General features: G+C 62.4%; 1 protein-coding gene across 1 annotated transcript in view; it reads left to right on the top strand.

Annotated features, from left to right (window-relative positions):
- The first annotated feature begins 215 nt into the window (after positions 1–215).
- The window catches only part of LOC146750988 (disintegrin and metalloproteinase domain-containing protein 15-like), a 33,849-nt gene continuing 12,790 nt past the window's right edge, over positions 216–21,274 (top strand). The window contains 15 exon segments of the mRNA XM_085535860.1: positions 216–306; positions 382–537; positions 1,652–1,714; positions 3,864–3,932; positions 5,548–5,610; positions 5,612–5,718; positions 8,537–8,555; positions 8,557–8,622; positions 11,495–11,637; positions 14,234–14,423; positions 14,531–14,623; positions 15,777–15,966; positions 16,055–16,163; positions 18,421–18,559; positions 20,505–20,582. Of these exon segments, the coding sequence (XP_085391986.1) occupies positions 286–306; positions 382–537; positions 1,652–1,714; positions 3,864–3,932; positions 5,548–5,610; positions 5,612–5,718; positions 8,537–8,555; positions 8,557–8,622; positions 11,495–11,637; positions 14,234–14,423; positions 14,531–14,623; positions 15,777–15,966; positions 16,055–16,163; positions 18,421–18,559; positions 20,505–20,582 (1,506 nt within the window). The 5' untranslated portion in view covers positions 216–285.

Raw genomic sequence — 21,274 nt, 5'->3', positions numbered from 1 at the left:
TCCCCAATTCCCTCCCCCCCCCCAATATGTGGGGCCCATCCTCAATCTCTGACCCCCCCTACATGTGAGCACTGACCCCCCCCCCAACATATGGGGCCCATCCCCACTCTCTGACCCCCACCCCATGTAAGCACTGACCCCAAACCCCAACCCCCCCCCCCCTATGTGGGGACTGTCCCCAACTCCCCCCCCCCACTTGTGGACCCCCTCCCCCCCCCGTGTCCCATAGGATCACTGCTGCTACCGAGGCCACGTCAGGGGCTTCCCCCACTCCTGGGCCCATCTATGTGCCTGCAATGGCCTCAGGTGAGACCCCCCCCCACATCTCCCACCCCCCATTGACCCCCAAGGGCTGTGACACCCCCCCCCATCCCCATACAGTGGTCACCTCCAGCTGACACAGGACAGGACTTATGGGCTGGAGCCGGATCCCAGCGCCCCCGGGCAGCACGTCGCCCATCGGCTGCGGGACTGTGGGCTGAGACCCCCCCAAAGACCCCGGATGATGTGGGGACGGAGCTGCCATGGCTGCATAGGGTGGGTGGTACCGGGGTCCCCCCATTGCCCCACTGGGTCCCATTGCCATATTGGGGTCCCATTGCCCACTGGGTCCCATTGCCATATTGGGGTCCCATCACTCCACTGGGTCCCATTGCCATATTGGGGTCCCACTGCCATATTGGGGTCCCATCACTCCACTGGGTCCCATTGCCCCACTGGATCCCATTGCCACCCTGGGGTCCTGTCGCCATATTGGGGTCCCATCACTCCACTGGGTCCCATTGCTATATGGGGTCCCATTGCCACATTGGGGTCCCATCACCCCACTGGGTCCCACTGCCATATTGGGGTCCCATCCCCCCATTGGGTCCCATTGCCATATTGGGATCCCATCGCTCCATTGGGTCCCATTGCCACCCTGGGGTCCCATCCCCCCACTGGGTCCCATTGCCATATTGGGGTCCCATTGCCACCCTGGGGTCCTGTCACCCCACTGGGTCCCACTGCCATATAGGGGTCCCATCACCCCATTGGGTCCTATTGCCCCACTGGGTCCCATTGCCATATTGGGGTCCCATTGCCCCACTGGGTCCCATTGCCCCACTGGGTCCCATTGCCCCATTGGGTCCCATTGCCCCACTGGGTCCCATTGCCATATTGGGGTCCCATTGCCCCACTGGGTCCCATCACCCCATTGGGTCCCATTGCCATATTGGGGTCCCATTGTCATATTGGGGTCCCATCACCCATTGGGTCCCATTGCCCCACTGGGTCCCATTGCCATAATGGGGTCCCATTGCCATGGTGGGGTCCCATTGCCATATTGGGGTCCCATCACCCCATTGGGTCCCATTGCCAACCTTGGGGTCCTGTCACCCCACTGGGGTTCCATTGCCATATTGGGGTCCCATTGCCATATTGGGGTCCCATTGTCATATTGGGGTCCCATTGCCCCACTGGGTCCCATTGCCCACTGGGTCTCATCACCCCATTGGGTCCCATTGCCCCACTGGGTCCCCATTGCCATATTGGGGTCCCATTGCCCCACTGGGTCCCTTTGCCATATTGGGCTCCCATCCCCCCCCCATATGGTGCTCCCAGCCCCATTAAGTTCCTCCATGTCCCCCCCCGCCCCCTTTTGCCCCCCCAGGCCAAACGAGCTCCAGCCCAGCAGCGCGTTGTGGAGCTGGTGATGGTGGTGGACCACGCTGCGGTGAGACCAGGGCACACAGAACCTGCCCCCTTTAATCCCCCCCATATAACAATGACCCCCCCCCATATAACACTGACCCCCCCCATTTAACACTGACCCCCCCATATAACACTGACCCCCCATATAACACTGACCCCCCCATAAACACTGACCCCCCCATATACTGACCCCCATATAACACTGACCCCCCCATATAACACTGACCCCCCCTATAACACTGGACCCCCCCCATACAACACTGACCCCCCCATATAACACTGACCCCCCCCATATCAACACTGACCCCCCCATATAACACTGACCCCCCATATAACACTGACCCCCCAATATAACACTGACCCCCCCATATAACACTGACCCCCCCATATAACACTGACCCCCCCCATATAACACTGACCCCCCCCATATAACACTGACCCCCCCATATAACACTGACCCCCCCCATACAACACTGACCCCCCCATATAACACTGACCCCCCCATATAACACTGACCCCCCCATACAACACTGACCCCCCCCATATAACACTGACCCCCCCATATAACACTGACCCCCCCATATAACACTGACCCCCCATATAACACTGACCCCCCATATAACACTGACCCCCCATATAACACTGACCCCCCCATACACACTGACCCCCCCCATATAACACTGACCCCCCCATATAACACTGACCCCCCCATACAACACTGACCCCCCCATATAACACTGACCCCCATATAACACTGACCCCCCCCATACAACACTGACCCCCCCATATAACACTGACCCCCCATATAACACTGACCCCCCCCATATAACACTGACCCCCCCATATAAGACTGACCCCCCCCATATAACACTGACCCCCCCCATACAACACTGCCCCCCCCATATAACACTGCCCCCCCCATATAACACTGCCCCCCCATATAACACTGACCTCCCCATATAACACTGACCCCCCCCATACAACACTGACCCCCCCCCATATATAACACTGACCCCCCCATACAACACTGACCCGCCCATTTAACACTGACCCCACCCCATATAACACTGACCCCCCCCATTTAACACTGACCCCCCCATATAACACTGACCCCCCCAATATAACACTGACCCCCCCCCATATAACACTGACCCCCCCATATAACACTGACCACCCCCATTATAACACTGACACCCCCCATATAACAGACCCCCCCCATACAACACTGACACCCCCCATATAACACTGACCCCCCCATTTAACACTGACCCCCCATATAAAACTGACCCCCCCATACAACACTGACCCCCCCATATAACACTGACCCCTCCCATATAACACTGACCCCCCCCATATAACACTGACCCCCCCAATATAACACTGACCCCCCCATTTAACACTGACCCCCCATATAACACTGACACCCCCCATATAACACTGACCCCCCCATACAACACTGACCCCCCCATATAACACTGACCCCCCCATATAACACTGACCCCCCCCTATATAACACTGACCCCCCCATATAACACTGACCCCCCCAATATAACACTGACCCCCCCATATAACACTGACCCCCCCCATATAACACCTGACCCCCCCATATAACACTGACCCCCCCCACATAACACTGACCCCCCCATATAACAATGACCCCCCCCCATATAACACTGACCCCCCCCATACAACACTGACCCCCCATATAACAGACCCCCCCCATATAACACTGATCCCCCCCATACAACACTGACCCCCCCATATAACACTGACCCCCCCATACAACACTGACCCCCCCACATAACTGACCCCCCCATACAACACTGACCCCCCCCATATAACACTGACCCCCCCCATATAACACTGCCCCCCCCCATATAACACTGACCCCCCCATATAACACTGACCCCCCATATAACACTGACCCCCCCATATAACACTGACCCCCCCATACAACACTGACCCCCCCATATAACACTGACCCCCCCCATATAACACTGACCCCCCCATATAACACTGACCCCCCATATAACACTGACCCCCCAATATAACACTGACCCCCCATATAACACTGACCCCCCCCATATAACACTGACCCCCCCATATAACACTGACCCCCCATATAACACTGACCCCCCCCATATAACACTGCCCCCCCCCTGTACCCACAGTTCCAGAACTACCCCGACCTGCAGCGCGTCCGCAGCCGCACGTTGGAAATCGCCAACCAGGTGAACACGGTGAGAGCTGCCCCCCCCCATCCTCAATCCCCCCGAGCCCCCCACCCAAACCCCCCACTCAACACCCCCACTCCCATCTTCAACCCCCCCTCCACCCCTACCTCCCCCTCCCCTTCCTCTATACCCCCTCCCATCCTCAACACCCCCTAAACCCCTCCCCATCCGCAACTCCACTTCGACCCCCCGATCCCCATCCTCAACCCCTTACCACCACCCTGAGCCCCTTCCCATCCTCAAGCCCCCCTCAACCCCAACCCTCCCTTCCCCATCCTCAGTCCCCCCCCATCCTCAACCCCCCCCCCTCCACTCTGACACCCCCTCCCCATCCTCAACCCCCACCCCCCCACCCCGAGCCCCTCCCCATCCTCAACTCCCACCCAACTCCCCCTTCCCCATCCTCGCCCCCCCCCTCCCCATCCTCAACCCCCACCCTGACCCCCCCTCTCCTCATCCTCAACCCCCCCTCAATAACCCCCCCTCCACTCTGACCCCCCTCCCCATCCTCAACCCCCTCCAATCCTCACCCCCCTTGACCCCCTTCCATCCTCAAGCACCCCTCCACCCAAATACCCCCTCCCCAACTGCCCCCCCATCCTCAACCCTCCCTTAACCACCCCCTCCACCCCAACCTCCCCCTTCCCCATCCTCAACCCCCCCCCAGTCCTCACCCCCCCCCTCCACCCCGAGCCCCTTCCCATTCTCAACACCCCCTCCCCATCCTCAATCCCCCCTCACCCCCCCCTCCACTCTGCCTCCCCCCTTCCCCATCTCAATCCCCCCACCCCATCCTCTACCCCCCCCCCCCCCCTACCCCAACCCCCCCACCCCCATCCTCTACCCCCTCTCAAACCCCCCCTCCACTTAACCCCCCAACCCCCCAACGTATGGGGCCCATCCCCAATCTCTGACCCCCCCCCACATGTGAGCACTGATCCCCCCCCCAACATATGGGTCCCACCCCACTCTCTGCCCCCCCCCCAACATATGGGTCCCATCCCCACTCTCTGATCCCCCCCCCAACATATGGGTCCCATAACATATGGGTCCCATCCCCAATCTCTGACCCCCCCCCCAATATATGTGTCCCATCCCCACTCTCTGCCCCCCCCCCCCATGTGAGCACTGACCCCAATTCCCCCCCCGTCCCCCAAAACATATGTGTCCCATCCCCAATCTCTGACCCCCCCCCCACATGTGAGCACTGACCCCCCCCCCCAACATACGGGTCCCATCCCCAAATTCTGACCCCCCCCGCCATATATGAGCACTGACCCCCCCCCCAACATGTGGGTCCCATCCCCACTCTCTGACCCCCCCCCCACATATGGGTCCCATCCCCAATCTCTAACCCCCCCCCCCCAACATTTGGGTCCCATCCCCATCTTTCCCCCCCACACCCTATGTGTCCCACCCCCATCTCTGCCCCCCCCCCCCGACATATGGGTCCCATCCCCAATCTCTGACCCCCCCCCCAACATTTGGGTCTCATCCCCAATCTCTGCCCCCCCCATACATATGAGCACTGACCCCCCCCAACATATGGGTCCCATCCCCAATCTCTGCCCCCCCCCCCCCGACATATGGATCCCATCCCCCATCTTTCCCCCCCCCCCAGTTCTTCCTCCCGCTGGGGCTCCGTATCTCGGTGCCGTTGCTGGAGATCTGGAGCTCGGTGGATCCGATCCCCCGTTGGCAGCAGCGGCCGCGCGGCCTTAAGGAGCTTCCTGCGATGGAGGAGGGACGAGCTGCTGCCCAGGATACGGCACGACAACGCGCAGCTCCTCAGGTGGGGGGGGGTTAAAGTGGGGGGGGGGGGGGGTTAAAGTTGGGGTATGGAGTTAAAGTGGGGGGGGGATGATTTGGGGGGGGGGGGTTAAAGTGGGGGGGGGTTGTTTTGGGGGGGTTATAGTGTGGGGTTCTGCTTGGGGGGGTATGGGGTTAAAGATGGGGGGGTTATAGCGTTAAAGTTTGGGGGTGTTATGGGGTTATAGTTGGAGGGGGGATGATTTGGGGGGGGAGTTATGGGATTAAAGTTGGGGGGGGTCTTCTTTGGGGGGGTTATGGGGTTTAAGTTGGGGGTGAGGGGGATGATTTAGAGGGGGTTATGGGGTTTAAAGTGGGGGGGGTGCTTTTGGGGGGGGACTATGGGGTTAAAGTGGGGAGGGGGATGATTTGGGGGGAGGGGTATGGGGTTTAAGGGGGGGGATGATTTGGTGGGGGGTTTATGGGGTTAAAGTGGGGGGGGGGTTGTTATGGGGGTTATTATGGGGTTAAAGTGGGGGGTGGGGATACTTGGGGGGGGGTATGGGGTTAAAGTGGGGGGGGGGTTGATTTGGGGGGGGTGTTGTGGGGTTAAAGTGGGGGGGATTATTTGGGGGGGGGTATGGGGTTATAGATCGGGGGGGGATCATTTGGGGGGGATATGGGGTTAAAGTGGGGGGGTGTTATAGTGGGGGGGGCTGCTTTGGGGGGGGGGTATGGGTTAAAGTGGGGGGTGGGGGGATACTTGGAGGGGGGGTATGGGGTGAAAGTGGGGGGGGGATGATTTGAGGGGGGTTATGGGGTTATAGGGGGGAGTATGGGGTATAGCTGGGGGGGGGGATCATTTTGGGGGGGGGTATGGGGTTAAAGTGGGGGGGGATGATTTGGGGGGGGAGTTATGGGGTTAAAGTGTGGGGGGGTTATAGTGGGTGGAGCTGTTTTGGGGGGGGATGGGGTTAAAGTGGGGGGGGGATACTTGGGGGGGGTTATGGGGTTAAAGTTGGGAGGGGGATGATTTGGGGGAGGGGTATGGGGTTTAAGGGGGGGGGATGATTTGGTGGGGGGTTTATGGGGTTAAAGTGGGGAGGGGGATGATTTGAGGGGAGTTATGGGGTTATAGGTGGGGGTTATGGGTTAAAGTTGGGGGGGGGATCATTTTGGGGGGGGGTATGGGTTAATGTTGGGGTATGGGTTTAAAGTGGGGGGGGATGATTTGGGGGGGTTATGGGGTTATAGGTGGGAGTATGGGGTTAAAGTGGGGGGGATCATTTTGGGGGGGGTTATGGGGTTAATGATGGGTATGGGGTTAAAGTGGGGGGGGGGATGATTTGGGGGGGGGGTATGGGGTTAATGTTGGGGTATGGGGTTAAAGTGGGGGAGATGATTTGGGGGGGTTATGGGGTTAATGTTGGGGGGTGTTATAGTGGGGGGGCTGCTTTGGGGGGGGGTATGGGGTTAAATTGGGGGGGGATGCTTTGGGGGTGGGGGTATGGGGTTAAAGATGGGGGGGTATGGGGTTAAAGTGGGGGGATGCTTTGGGGGGGGTATGGGGTTAAGGTGGGGGGGGATGATTTGAGGGGGTATGGGGTTATAGGGGGGAGTATGGGGTTATAGCTGGGGGGGGGATCATTTTGGGGGGGGGGTATGGGGTTTAAAGTGGGGGGGCTGCTTTGGGGGGGGTCATGGGGTTAAAGTGTGGGGGGGATGATTTGGGGGGGGGATATGGGGTTAAAGTGGGGGGGGATGATTTGGGGGTGGGTATGGGGTTAAAGTGGGGGGGGTATAGGGTTTAAGTTGGGAGGGGTCTCCTTTGGGGGGGATATGGGGTTAAAGTGGGGGGGTTGGGTTATGGGGTTAAAGTTGGGGGGGTCTGCTTTGGCGGGGGTTATGGGGTTAAAGTGGGGGGGGGGATGATTTGGGGGGGGGGGTTATGGGGGTTAAAGTGGGGGGGGGATGATTTGGGGGTGGTATGGGGTTAATGTTGGGGTATGGGGTTAAAGTGGGGGGGGATGACTTGGGGGGGGTATGGGGTTAATGTTGGGGGGGGATGATTTGGGGGGGTTATGGGGTTAAAGTGGGGGGGCGGGGAGGGGCTGTTTTGGGGGGGCTTATGGGGTTAAAGTGGGGGGGATGCTTTGGGGGGGGTATGGGGTTATAGTGGGGGGGGTATAGGTTATAGGGTGGGTTAAAGTTGGGTGGGTTATAGTGGGTGGGTTATAGGGTGGGGTTATAGTGGGGGGGTCTGCTTTGGGGGGAAGTAATGGGGTTAAAGTTGGGGGTGGGGGGGCCAGAGGGGCTGTTATTGGGGGGCTATGGGGTTAAGGTTGGGGGGTGGGTCTCCTTTTGGGGGGGGTTTATGGGGTTAAAGTGGGGGGGGATGATTTGGGGCAGGGGGTATGGGGTTAAAGTGGGGGGGGGGGATGATTTGGGGGGGGTATGGGGTTAAAGTGGAGGGGGCGGGGAGGGGCTGTTTTAGGGGGGCTATGGGGTTAAAGTGGGGGGGGGGATGCTTTGGGGGGGTTATGGGTTATAGCTGGGGGGGAGGATGCTTTGGGGGGGGTTATGGGGTTAAGCTGGGGGGGGCTGTTTTTGGGGGGGGTTATGGGGTTAAAGCTGGGGGGAGGTCTGTTTTGTGGGGGGGGGTTGGGGATAAAGTTGGGGGGGGTCCCTTTGGGGGGGGTTATGGGGTTAAGGCTGGGGGGGCTGTTTGTGGGGGTTATGGGGTTAAGGCTGGGGGGGCTGTTTGTGGGGGTTATGGGGTTAAGGTTGGGGGGGGCTGTTTGTGGGGGTTTATGGGGTTAAGGCTGGGGGGGTGTTTAGGGTTCTCCGTGCTGTCCCTGCAGTGGGTCCCGCTTTGAGGAACGTGGCTGTGGGGGTGGCGGCCCAGGCGTCCATCTGCTCTGCTGAGCGATCCGGGGGGGTCAGCATGGTGGGGACCAACGTCAGACCCCCCCCCCAACCCCATTTGGACCCCCCACGTGTCACCCCCCCCCCCCCCCAGAGCCCATCCCCACCCTGACCCCCACCCCAATGCTCCCCCACACCCCCACCCTGACCCTATATGAGTCCTGCCCCCCCACCATCCCCACCTTGACTCCTCCCTTCCCCAGCCCCCCCCACCCTGACCCCACATATGCCCCACCCCAGGCACCCCCCCCCCACCATAACCCCATATGTGTCATCCCTCCCCAAACCCCACCCCCCCACCCTGACCCCCTATGTGCCCCCCCACCATCACCCTGACCCCCTTTGTGCCCCCCTACCCCCACCCTGACCCCCTTTGTGCCTCCCCAATCCCACCCTGACCCCCTATGTGCCCCCCTACCCCCACCCTGACCCCCTATGTGCCACCCCCATCCCCACCCTGACCCCCTATGTGCGCCCCCCCTCACTCTGACCCCCTATATGCTCCCCCACACCACCCTGACCCCCTTTGTGTGCCCCCCACCTCCCTGCCCCCCTATGTGCCCCCCATACCCAACCTGACACCCTATGTGCCCCCCCATCCCCACCCTGACCCCCTATTCCCCCCCCATCACCCTGACCCCCTATTCCCCCCCCCCATCACCCTGACCCCCTATATGCCCCCTACCCCCACCCTCATCCCCTATAAGCCCCCTATCCCCTATATGCCCCCCCACCATCACCCTGACCCCCTATATACCCCCTACCCCCACCCTGATCCCCTATATGCCCCCTACCCCCACCCTGACCCCCTATGTGCCCCCCCATCCCCAACCTGACCCCCTATGTGCCCCCCCACCATTCTGACCCCCTATATGCCCCCTACACACCACCCTGACCCCCTATGTGCCCCCCCCTACCCCCGCCCTGATCCCCTATAAGCCCCCCCCCGATCCCCTATATGCCCCCCCCCATCACCCTCACCCCCTATGTGCCCCCCCATCCCCACTCTGACCCCCATGTGCACCCCCCCAACCACCCTGACCCCGTGTGCCCCCCCACTCTCACCATACTCCTGTGTGCCCCCCATCCCCACCCTGACCCCCTCTGTGCCCCCTACCCCCACCCTGATCCCCTATAAGTCCCCCCAATCCCCTATATGCCCCCTACCCCCATCCTGATCCCCTATAAGCCCCCCCCGATGCCCTATATACCCCCCCCATCACCCCGACCCCCATGTGCCCCCCCCTACCATCACCCTGTCCCCCTATTTGTCCCCCCACTCCCACCCTGTCCCCCTATATACCCCCTACCCCCACCCTGATCCCCTGTAAGCCCCCCCGATCCCCTATGTGCCCCCCCATCTCTCTGACCCCCTTTGTGCCCCCCCATCACCCTGACCCCCAATAAGCCCCCCCATCCCCCATATGCCCCCCCTCCACCACCCTGACCCCTTATGTGCCCCCTACCCCCACCCTCATCCCCTATAAGCCCCCTATCCCCTATATGCCCCCCCACCATCACCCTGACCCCCTATATGCCCCCTACCCCCACCCTGATCCCCTATAAGCCCCCCCCGATCCCCTATATGCCCCCTACCCCCATCCTGATCCCCTATAAGCCCCCCCCGATGCCCTATATACCCCCCCCATCACCCCGACCCCCATGTGCCCCCCCTACCATCACCCTGTCCCCCTATTTGTCCCCCCACTCCCACCCTGTCCCCCTATATACCCCCTACCCCCACCCTGATCCCCTGTAAGCCCCCCCGATCCCCTATGTGCCCCCCCATCTCTCTGACCCCCTTTGTGCCCCCCCATCACCCTGACCCCCAATAAGCCCCCCCATCCCCCATATGCCCCCCCTCCACCACCCCTGACCCCTTATGTGCCCCCTACCCCCACCCTCATCCCCTATAAGCCCCCTATCCCCTATATGCCCCCCCACCATCACCCTGACCCCCTATATGCCCCCTACCCCCACCCTGATCCCCTATAAGCCCCCCCCGATCCCCTATATGCCCCCCTCCCCATCTCTCTGACCCCTTATGTGCCCCCCCACCATCACCCTGACCCCCTTTGTGTCCCCCATCCCCACCCTGACCCCCTATAAGCCCCCCCATCCCCTATGTGCCCCCCCCATCACCCTGACCCCCTATAAGCCCCTACCCCCACCCTGATCCCCTATAAGCCCCCCCCAATCCCCTATACGCCCCCCCTCATCACCCTGACCCCTTTGTGCCCCCTCCACCATCACCCTGACCCCCTATAAGCCCCCCCATCCCCTATGTGCCCCCTCACCACCACCCTGACCCCCTATGTGCCCCCTCCTACCCCCACCCTGATCCCCTATAAGCCCCCCCATCCCCTGTATGCCCCCCCCATCACCCTGACCCCCTTTGTGCCCCCCCATCCCCACCCTGACCCCCTATTCCCCCCCCCATCACCCTGACCCCCTCTGTGCCCCCTACCCCCACCCTGATCCCCTATAAGCCCCCCCCGATCCCCTATATGCCCTCCCCCACCACCCTGACCCCCTATATGCCCCCCCACCATTCTGACCCCCTATGTGCCCCCTCATCACCCTGACCCCCTATATGCCCCCCCCACCACCTGACCCCCTTTGTGCCCCCCCATCCCCAACCTGACCCCCTATGTGCCCCCCCACCATTCTGACCCCCTATATGCCCCTCACCCTGACCCCCTCTATGCCCCCCCCCACATCTTCCTGACCCCCTGTGCCCCCCCCCACCACCCTGACACCCTATATGCCCCCCCATCCCCCACCCTGACCCCCTATTTCAACCCCCCCCATCACCCTGACCCCCTATAAGCCCCCCCCGATCCCCTATGTGCCCCCCCACCACCACCCTGACCCCCTATGTGCCCCCCCCCCAGGACCACTCTATCAGCGTCCTGGTTGTGGCCTCCACCGTCGCCCACCAGCTGGGCCACAACCTGGGCATGGAGCACGACGGACCGAACTGCGCATGCTCCAACCTGTACCACGACCACGGCTGCATCATGGACCCCCCCAGCGGGTGGGTGAATGGGGGGGGGGGCACATAGGGAGTTATTGGGGGGGGGGGGGGCACATAGAGGGGTTGGGGGGGGGCACATAAGGGGTTGGGGGGGGGGACATAGGGGGTTGTTGGTGGGGGAGGGCACATAGGGGGTTGGGGGGGGGACATAGGGGTTTGTTGGGGGGGCACATAGAGGGGTTGGGGGGGGGACATAGGGGGTTGTTGTGGGGGGGGTCACATAGGGGGTTGGGGGGGGACATAGGGGGTTGGGGGGGGCACATAGAGGGGTTGGGGGGGGCACATAGGGGGTTGTGGGGGGGGCACATAGAGGGGTTGGGGGGGGGACATAGGGGGTTGTTGTGGGGGGGGTCACATAGGGGGTTGGGGGGGGACATAGGGGGTTGGGGGGGGCACATAGAGGGGTTGGGGGGGGCACATAGGGGGTTGTGGGGGGGGGACATAGGGGTTTGTTGGGGGGGGGGCATGGGCACATAGGGGGTTGGGGGGGGGCGCATAGAGCGTTGGGGGGGGCATAGAGGGGTTGGGGGGGTCACATAAGGGGTTGGGGGGGGGGCATAGGGGGTTGGGGGGGGACATAGGGGGTTGTGGGGGGGGGACATAGGGGTTTGTTGGGGGGGGGGCATGGGCACATAGGGGGTTGGGGGGGGCACATAAGGGGTTGGGGGGGGACATAGGGGGTTGGGGGGGGCACATAGAGGGGTTGTGGGGGGGGGGCATATAGAGGGGTTGTGGGGGGGGGCATATAGAGGGTTATTGTGGGGGGAGGGCACGTAGGGGGTTGTGGGGGGGGCACATAGAGGGGTTGTGGGGGGGTCACATAGGGGGTTGGGGGGGGCATAGGGGGTTGGGGGGGTCACATAGGGGGTTGGGGGGACGACATAGGGGTTTGTTGGGGGGGGCGCATAGAGCGTTGGGGGGGGCATAGAGGGGTTGGGGGGGCACATAAGGGGTTGGGGGGCACATAGGGGTTTGTTGGGGGGGGCACATAGGGGGTGAGGGAGGGGAGGGCACATAGGGGGTTGGGGGGGGTCACATAAGGTGTTGGGGGAGGACATAGGGGTTTGTTGGGGGGGGGCACATAGAGGGGTTGGGAGAGTCACATAGGGGTTTGTTGGGGGGTCACATAGAGGGTTGTGGGGGGGGCACATAGGGGGTTATTGTGGGGGGAGGGCACGTAGGGGGTTGTTGGGGGGGGGCACATAGGGGGTTGTGGGGGAGGCACATAGAGGGGTTTGGGGGGTCACATAGGGGGTTGGGGGGGGCACATAGGGGGTTGTGAGGGAGGGCACATAGGGGTTTGGGGGGGTCACATAAGGGGTTGGGGGGCACATAGGGGGTTGTCGGGGGGTGCACATAGAGGGGTTGTGTGTGGGGGGGAGCACATAGGGAGCTGTGGGGGGGTCACATAGGGGGTTGTTGGGGGGGGTCACATAGGGGGGTTGTGAGGGGGGGGCACATAGAGGGGTTGGGGGGGGCACATAAGGGGTTGGGGGGGCACATAGGGGGTTGTGGGGGGGACACATAGAGGGGTTGGGGGGGGGGGCACATAGGGGGTTATTGTGGGGGGAGGGCACATAGGGGGTTGGGGGGGCACATAGAGGGGTTGGGGGGGCACATAGGGGGTTGGGGGGGGCACATAGAGGGGTTGGGGGGGACATAGGGGGTTGTGGGGGGGGACATAGGGGTTTGTTGGGGGGGGGCACATAGAGGGGTTGTGGGGGGGGCACATAGAGGGGTTGGGGGGGACATAGGGTTTGTTGAGGGGGGTCACATATGGGGTTGAGTGGGGTCACATAGGGGGTTGTGGGGGGGGGCACATAGGGGGTTGGGGGGGGTCACATAAGGGGTTGGGGGGGGACATATGGGTTTGTTGGGGGCATCCTCCCCCCCCCCCTTGTTCACCCCCCCACCTTGTTCACCCCCCCCCTTTGCACCCCCCTTTGTTCATCCCCCCCCTCCTCACTTTGCATCCCCCCCCCACATTGTTCACCACCCCCCACCTTGTTTAACACCCCCACTTTGCATCGCCCCCCCCCACTTTGCATCCCCCTCCCCTTATTCACACTCCCCCCAACTTTGCATCCCCCACCCCCTTGTTCATCCCCCCACCCCCACTTTGCATCCCCTCCCCCCTTGTTCACCCCTCCACCTCTTGTTCACCCCCCCCCACTTGTTAACCCCCCCCCCATTTGAATCCCCCCCCCCCACTTTGCATCCCCCTCCCCTTATTCACACCCACCCCACTTTGCATCCTCCCCCCCACCTTGTTCACCCCCCCCACCTTGTTCACCCCCCCCCTTTTGCACCCTCCATTTGTTAATCCCCCCCCTCCTCACTTTGTATCCCCCTCCCCTTATTCACACCCCCCCTTTAACCCTCCCTTTGTTCACCCCCCTCCTCACTTTGCATCCCCCCCCCACATTGTTCACCACCCTCCACCTTGTTTAACACCCCCACTTTGCATCCCCCTCCCCTTATTCATCCCCCCCCCCACTTTGCATCCCCCCCCCACATTGTTCACCCCCCCCCCCTTGTTAAACCCCCCCCACTTTGCATCGCCCCCCCCCTCACTTTGCACCCCCCCCCCCCCCAGCCTGACCCCCGGTTTGAGCTTCAGCAACTGCAGCGCAGCCTCGTTGGATCAGACCCTGCGGGGGGGGTTGGGCTGGTGCCTTTACGACCCCCCCGACCCCCCCGACCCCCATCGGCTGCAGGGGGCGACCCCCGTGTGTGGGAACCGCTTCCTGGAGCCGGGGGAGGTCTGCGACTGCGGGCTGAGCACGGTGGGTGGTCGAGGGGGGGGGTCCAGGGGTGGGGGGGGGGGGTGTTTAAATGCCGCCCCCCCCCCCCCCCAATTGGGGGGTCTCAGTGCAGCCGTTGTTGCCTATAGGAGTGCACGGATCCGTGCTGCAATAGCAGCTCGTGTCAGCTGCTGCCCGGAGCGCAGTGTGCAACGGGGGAGGGGTGCTGCCACCAGTGCCAGGTGTGCAAATAGGGGTTGGGTGTGTGCAATAGGGGTGGGTGTTCAAGGGGGGGTGGGTGTGCAAAGGGGGTGGGTGTGCAAAGGAGGTGGGTGTGCAATAGGGGTGGGCGTGCAAAGGAGGGTGAGCGTGCAATGGGGGTGGGTGTGCAAAAGGTGTGGGTGTGCAAAGGGGGCTGGGTGTGCAAAAGGGGGCTGGGCAAGGATAGTTGCATGGGGGTAGGCATGCAAAGGGGGTGGGTGTGCAAAGGGCTGGGAAGGAATGGTTGCATGGGGTTAGGTGTGCAAAGGGAGGGTGGGTGTGCAAAAGGGGTGGGTGTGCAAAGGGGGGTGGGTGTGCAGTAGGGATGGGTGTGCAAAGGGGGGCTGGGCAGGGATGGTTGCATTGGGGTAGGTGTGCAAAGTGGGGTGGGTGTGCAAAGGGGGGTCGTTGTGCAAATGGGTGGGTGTGCAAATGGGGCTGGGATGGTTGCATGGGGGTGGGCGTGCAAAGTGGGCTGGGTGTGCAAGGGGGGGTGGGTGTGCAAAGGAGGTGGGTGTGCAAAGGGGGATGGGCAAGGATAGTTGCATGGGGGTAGGTGTGCAAAGGGGGTTGGCCTGCAAAGGGGCTGGGTGTGCAAAGAGGGGAGGGTGTGCAAATGTGGGGGTGGGTGTTGCAAAGCGGGTGGGCAGGGATAGTTGCATGGGGGTAGGCGTTGCAAAGGAGGGTGTGCAAAGGGGGTGTGCATGCTGGGATGAATGCAGAAGGATGGGTGTGCAAAAGGGGGCTGGGCAGGGATGGTTGCATGGGGCTGGGTGTGCAAAGGAATGGGTTTGTAGGGCCAGGTGTGCAAGGCCAGCCATGCATGTATGAATGCACAGGGCTGGCTGTCCAGCGATGCACGCTTAGCACAGATGCATGGAGCCAGGTGTGCAAAGACGAATGCGCCGGGCTGTGCATGCAAGATGCACCCACGGCGATTACTTTGCAAGGCCAAGTGTGCAAGGGCAGCCATGCAGCATTGCATGCATGGAGCTGGTTGTGCAGGGCCGCCCTTGCAGCACAGCTGCATGCCCCCAGCTGCATTGCAGCACATCTGCATGCCCCCAGCTGCATTCATTGCAGCGCTGCAGTTCCCAACCAACCCCCCCCGTTTTATTTGCCCCCCTCTTGCAGCTGCTGGGTGCAGGGCAGCCGTGCAGGGAGCGCAGCAACGAATGCGACCTCCCCGAGTTCTGCGACGGCCGCTCCAGCCGCTGCCCCCCCAACTCGTTCGTGCAGGACATGCAACCCTGCAGCAACGGCCGCTGCTCGGGGGGGGTCTGCATCACCTACGAGCTGCAATGCCAGCAGCTGCTGGGCTCAGGTGCAGCATTGCTTTGGGGGGGGGGTTGTTTGTTGCAATGGGGTTGAGCTCATAGTGTTGCATGTGTCCCCCCCCCCACTCAATGCAGGTGCTGTCCCCGTCTCCAGCTCCTGCATGGCTGCTCTGAATGCGCGGGGGGATGAAGGTGGGCACTGCGGGCAGCTCCGCAACGGCTCCTACGTGCCCTGTGCTGCAGGGTGAGCTGACACTGATGGACCCTGCCTGGAGACCCCTGCCCTGCTGCCCCCATTATGGCCCTGCTGCCCATCCTAATATCCATCCCATCCCATCCATCCCATCCATCCCATCCCATCCATCCACCATCCCATCCCATCCATCCCCCCATCCATCCATCCCATCCATCCCATCCCCATCCCATCCATCCCATCCCATTCATCCCATCCATCCCATCCCATAATATCCCATCCCATCCATCCCATCCCATAATATCCCATCCCATCCATCCCATCCCATCCCATCCCATCCCATCCCATCCCTGTCCATCCCATCCCATGTCCCATCCCATCCATCCATCCATCCCATCCCATCCCATCCTCCCATCCATCCCATCCCATAATATCCCATCCCATCCATCCCATCCCATCCCCTGTCCATCCCATCCCATGTCCATCCCATCCCATCCCATGTCCATCCCATCCCATCCCATCCATCCCATCCCTATCCCCATCTCATCCCATCCCATCCCATCCCATCCCATCCCATCCCATCCCATCCATCCCATCCCATGTCCATCCCATCCCATCCCATCCCATCCCATCCCATAATATCCCATCCCCATCCCATCCCATCCCATCCATCCCATCCATCCCATCCCATCCCATCCCATCCCATCCCATCCCATCCCATCCCATCCCATCCCATCCCATCCCATCTCATCCATCCATCCCATCCCATCCATCCCATCCCATCCCATCCCATCCCATCCCATCCCATCCCATCCATCCATCCCATCCATCTCATCCCATCCATCCCATCCCATCCCATCCCATCCCATCCATCCCATCCCATCCATCCCATCCCATCCATCCCATCCATCCCATCCATCCATCCATCCCATCCATCCCATCCATCCCATCCCATCCCATCCATCCCATCCCATCCCATCCCATAATATCCCATCCCATCCATCCCATCCCATCCCATCCCATAATATCCCATCCCATCCCATTCCATCCATCTCATCCATCCCATCCCATCCCATCCCATCCCATAATATCCCATCCCATCCATCCCATCCCATCCCATCCATCCCATCCATCCCATCCCATAATATCCCATCCCATCCCATCCCATCCATCCCATCCCATCCCATCCCATCCCATCCCATCCCATCCCATCCCATCCCATCCCATCCCATCCCATCCCATCCCATCCCATCCATCCCATCCCCATCCCATCCCAGCCCATCCCATCCCATCCCTGCTGCCCCCATTATGGCCCTGCTGCCCCCCATATTGGCCCTGTTGCCCCCATCCCATCCTTGTTGCCCCCATTCCGTCCCTGCTGCCCCCATCCCATCCCCACTGCCTGCATCCCTACCCTGACCCCATCCCTTCCCTGACCCCCCCCCCATCCCTTCCTTTATCCCCATTCCTTTCCTGACCCCCTATCCCTTCCTTTACCCCCACCCCCTCTCTGACCCCCCTACAACCTTCCATGACCCCCCTGACTCCTTTCCTGACCCCCATCCCTTCCCTGACCCCAACATCCCTTCCTTTATCCCCCACCCCTTCCCTGACCCCTCACTCCTTTCCTGACCCCCCCACCCCTTCCTTTACCCCCACTATCCCTTCCATGACCCCCCCCATACCTTCCTTGACCCCCCCTCTTTCCTTTACCCCCCACCCCTTCTCTGACCCCCCTACAACCTTCCTTAACCCCCCATCCCTTCCTTTACCCCCCCATCCTTTCTCTGACCCCCCCATCCCTTCTTTTAGCCCCCATCCGTTCCTTGACCCCCATCCCTTCCTTTACCCCCTACCCCTTCCCTGACCCCCCCATCCTTTCCCTGAACCCCCTGCCCCTTCCTTTACCCCCACTATCCCTTCCATGACCCCCACCCCTTCCTTTACCCCCCCCACCCCTTTCCCTGACCCCCCCATCCCTTCTTTTAGCCCCCATCCGTTCCTTTACCCCCCACCCCTTCCTTTACCCCCACTATCCCTTCCATGACCCCCCCCCTTTCCTTTACCCCCCACCCCTTCTCTAACCCCCCCCATCCCTTTCTTGACCCCCCCATTCCTTCCTTTATCCCCCCCCACCCCTTCCCTGACCCCCCCATCCTTTCCCTGACCCCCCCACCCCTTCCTTTACCCCCACTATCCCTTCCTTTACCCCCCCCCCTTTCCTTTACCCCCACCCCTTCTCTAACCCCCCCCATCCCTTCCTTCCCCCCCCCCCCATCCCTCCCTTGACCCCCTCCCCTCCCCGCAGTGACGCCCCCTGCGGCCGCCTGCAGTGTCGTCTCGGTTCCGATGGGTCCGAATCGTGTCCCGGTTCGGTACCGCCCGGTTCAGAGGATTCGAGCGATGCCGTCATGGTGCTGCCCGGCACAGCGTGCGGGGCCGGCAAGGTAAATGGGGGGGGGGGTCTATGCTAAGGAATGGGGGGGGTCCTGATGGTACGGGAGGGGTCCCTGCTCCAGGATGGGGGGGGTTCTGATGGTACAGGGGGGTCCCTGCTTTGGAATGGGGGGGGTCCTGCTCTGGAATGGGGGGGGGGGTCTCTGCTCTGGAATGGGGGGGGTCCCTGCTTTGGAATGGGGGGGTCCTGATGGTACAGGGGGGTCCCTGGTCTGGAAGGGGGGGGTCCTGATGGCATGGGCGGGGGTCCCTGCTTTGGAATGGGGGGGGGTCCTGATGGTACGGGGGGGGTCCTGATGGTATGGGGGGGTCCCTGCTCTGGAAGGGGGGGTCCTGATGGCACGGGGTGGGGGTCCCTGCTTCGGAATGGGGGTGTCCTGCTCTGGAATGGGGGGGGTCCTGATGGTATGGGGGGGGGGTCCCTGCTTTGGAAGGGGGGGGTCCTGATGGTACAGGGGGGTCCCTGCCTTGAAATGGGGGGGGGTCCTGATGGTACAAAGGGGGTCCCTGCTCCAGGATGGGGGGGTCCTGATGGTACAGTGGGGTCCCTGGTCTGGAATGGGGGGGGGTCCTGATGGTACAGGGGGTCCTGATGTCATGGGGGGGGTCTCTGCTCTGGAATGGGGGGGTCCTGATGGTACAGGGGGGTCCTGATGGCACGGGCGGGGGTCCCTGCTCCAGGATGGGGGGGGTCCTGCTCTGGAATGAGGGGGGTCCTGATGGTATGGGGGGGGGTCCCTGCTTTGGGATGGGGAGGTCCTGATGGTACAGGGGGGTCCCTACTCCAGGATGGGGGGGGTTCTGATGGTATGGGGGGGTCCCTGCTTTGGAATGGGGGGGGTCCTGATGGTACGGGGGGGGTCCCTGGTCTGGAAGGGAGGGGGTCCTTATGGTATGGGGGGGGGGTCCCTGCTTTGGAATGGGGGGGGTCCTGATGGTACGGGGGGGTCCCTGCTTTGGAATGGGGGGGTCCTGATGGTACGGGGGGGGTCCCTGCTAAGGAATGGGGGGGGGTCCCTGCTTTGGAATAGGGGGGGTTCTGATGGTACGGGGGGGGTCCCTGCTTTGGAATGGGGGAGGTCCTGCTCTGGAATGGGGGGGGGGTCTCTGCTCTGGAATGGGGGGGGTCCTGATGGTATGGGGGGGTCCCTACTCCAGGATGGGGAGGGTTCTGATGGTATGGGGGGGGGTCCCTGCTCTGGAATGGGGGGGGTCCTGATGGCACGGGGGGGGTCCCTGGTATGGGGGGGGGTCCCTGCTTTGGAATGGGGGGGTCCTGATGGCACAGGGGGGTCCCTGCCTTGACATGGGGGGGGGTTCTGATGGTATAGGGGGGTCCCTGCTTTGGAATGGGGAGGGTCCTGCTCTGGAATGGGGGGGGGGGGTCTCTGCTCTGGAATGGGGGGGGTCCCTGCTCTGGAATGGGGGGGTCCTGATGGTACAGGGGGGTCCCTGCTCTGGAAGGGGGGGTCCTGATGGCATGGGGGGGTCCTGATGGTTTGGGGGGGTCCCTGCTTTGGAATGGGGGGGTCCTGATGGCACTGGGGGGGTCCCTGCTTTGGAATGGGGGGGGTCCTGATGGCATGGGCAGGGGTCCCTGCTAAGGAATAGGGCGGGGGGGTCCTGATGGTACGGGGGGGGTCTCTGCTTCGGAATGGGGGGGTCCTGCTCTGGAATGGGGGGGGTCCTGATGGTATGGGGGGGGGGAGTCCCTGCTTTGGAAGGGGGGGGTCCTGATGGTACGGGGGGGTCCCTGCTCCAGGATGGGGGGGGTCCTGATGGCACAGGGGGGTCCCTGCTTTGGAATGGGGGGGGTCCTGATGGTACGGGGGGGTCCCTGCTTTGGAATGGGGGGGCCTGATGGTACGGGGGTGTCCCTGCTCCAGGAGGGGGGGGGGGTCCTGATATCACATCCCACTGCCCCCCCCTTCCCAGGTGTGTTTCCAGCACCGGTGCCAGGATGTGTCTGCATTGGGAGACCTGCAGTGCCAGAGCAAATGCAACGGGCATGGGGTGAGATGGGGGGGGGGCTGCAAAGGGGGCTGGGGGGCTACAGGGGCTGCAGGGTGGGCTATGGGGGCTGCAAGGGGGTCTATGGGGCTGGAGGATGGGTCTGTGGGGCTGAAGGGTGGGCTGTGGGGGCTACAAGGTAGGCTATGGGGCTACAAGGGGGGCTGTGGGGGCTACAAGGGGCTGTAGGGTGGGCAATGGGGGCTGCAGGGGGGTCTATGGGGCTGGAGGATGGGTTTGTGGGGCTGCAGGGTGGGCTGTGGGGGCTACAGGGGCTGTAGGGTGGGCTGTGGGGGCTGCAAGGTAGGCTATGGGGGCTGCAAGGGGGTCTGTGGGGCTGCAAGGTGGGCTTTGGGGTCTGAAAGGGGGTCTATGGGGGCTATGGGGGCTGCAGGGTGGGCTTTGGGGTCTGAAAGGGGGGCTATGGGGGCTGCAGGGTGGGCTTTGGGGTCTGAAAGGGGGTCTATGGGGGCTATGGGGGCTGCAGGGTGGGCTTTGGGGTCTGAAAGGGGGGCTATGGGGGCTATGGGGGCTGCAGGGTGGGCTTTGGGGTCTGAAAGGGGGGCTATGGGGGCTGTGGGGTGGGCTTTGGGGTCTGAAAGGGGGGCTGTGGGGGCTGTGGGGGTTGCAGGGTGGGCTTTGGGGTCTGAAAGGGGGGCTATGGGGGCTGCAGGGTGGGCTTTGGGGTCTGAAAG

This window comes from Coturnix japonica, unplaced genomic scaffold (assembly GCF_054131305.1).
Source record: "Coturnix japonica strain WE unplaced genomic scaffold, WE-NBRP24 Scf201, whole genome shotgun sequence".
NCBI classification, from domain to species: Eukaryota; Metazoa; Chordata; class Aves; order Galliformes; family Phasianidae; genus Coturnix; species Coturnix japonica.
This window is presented reverse-complemented; position numbering and strand designations above follow the sequence as displayed.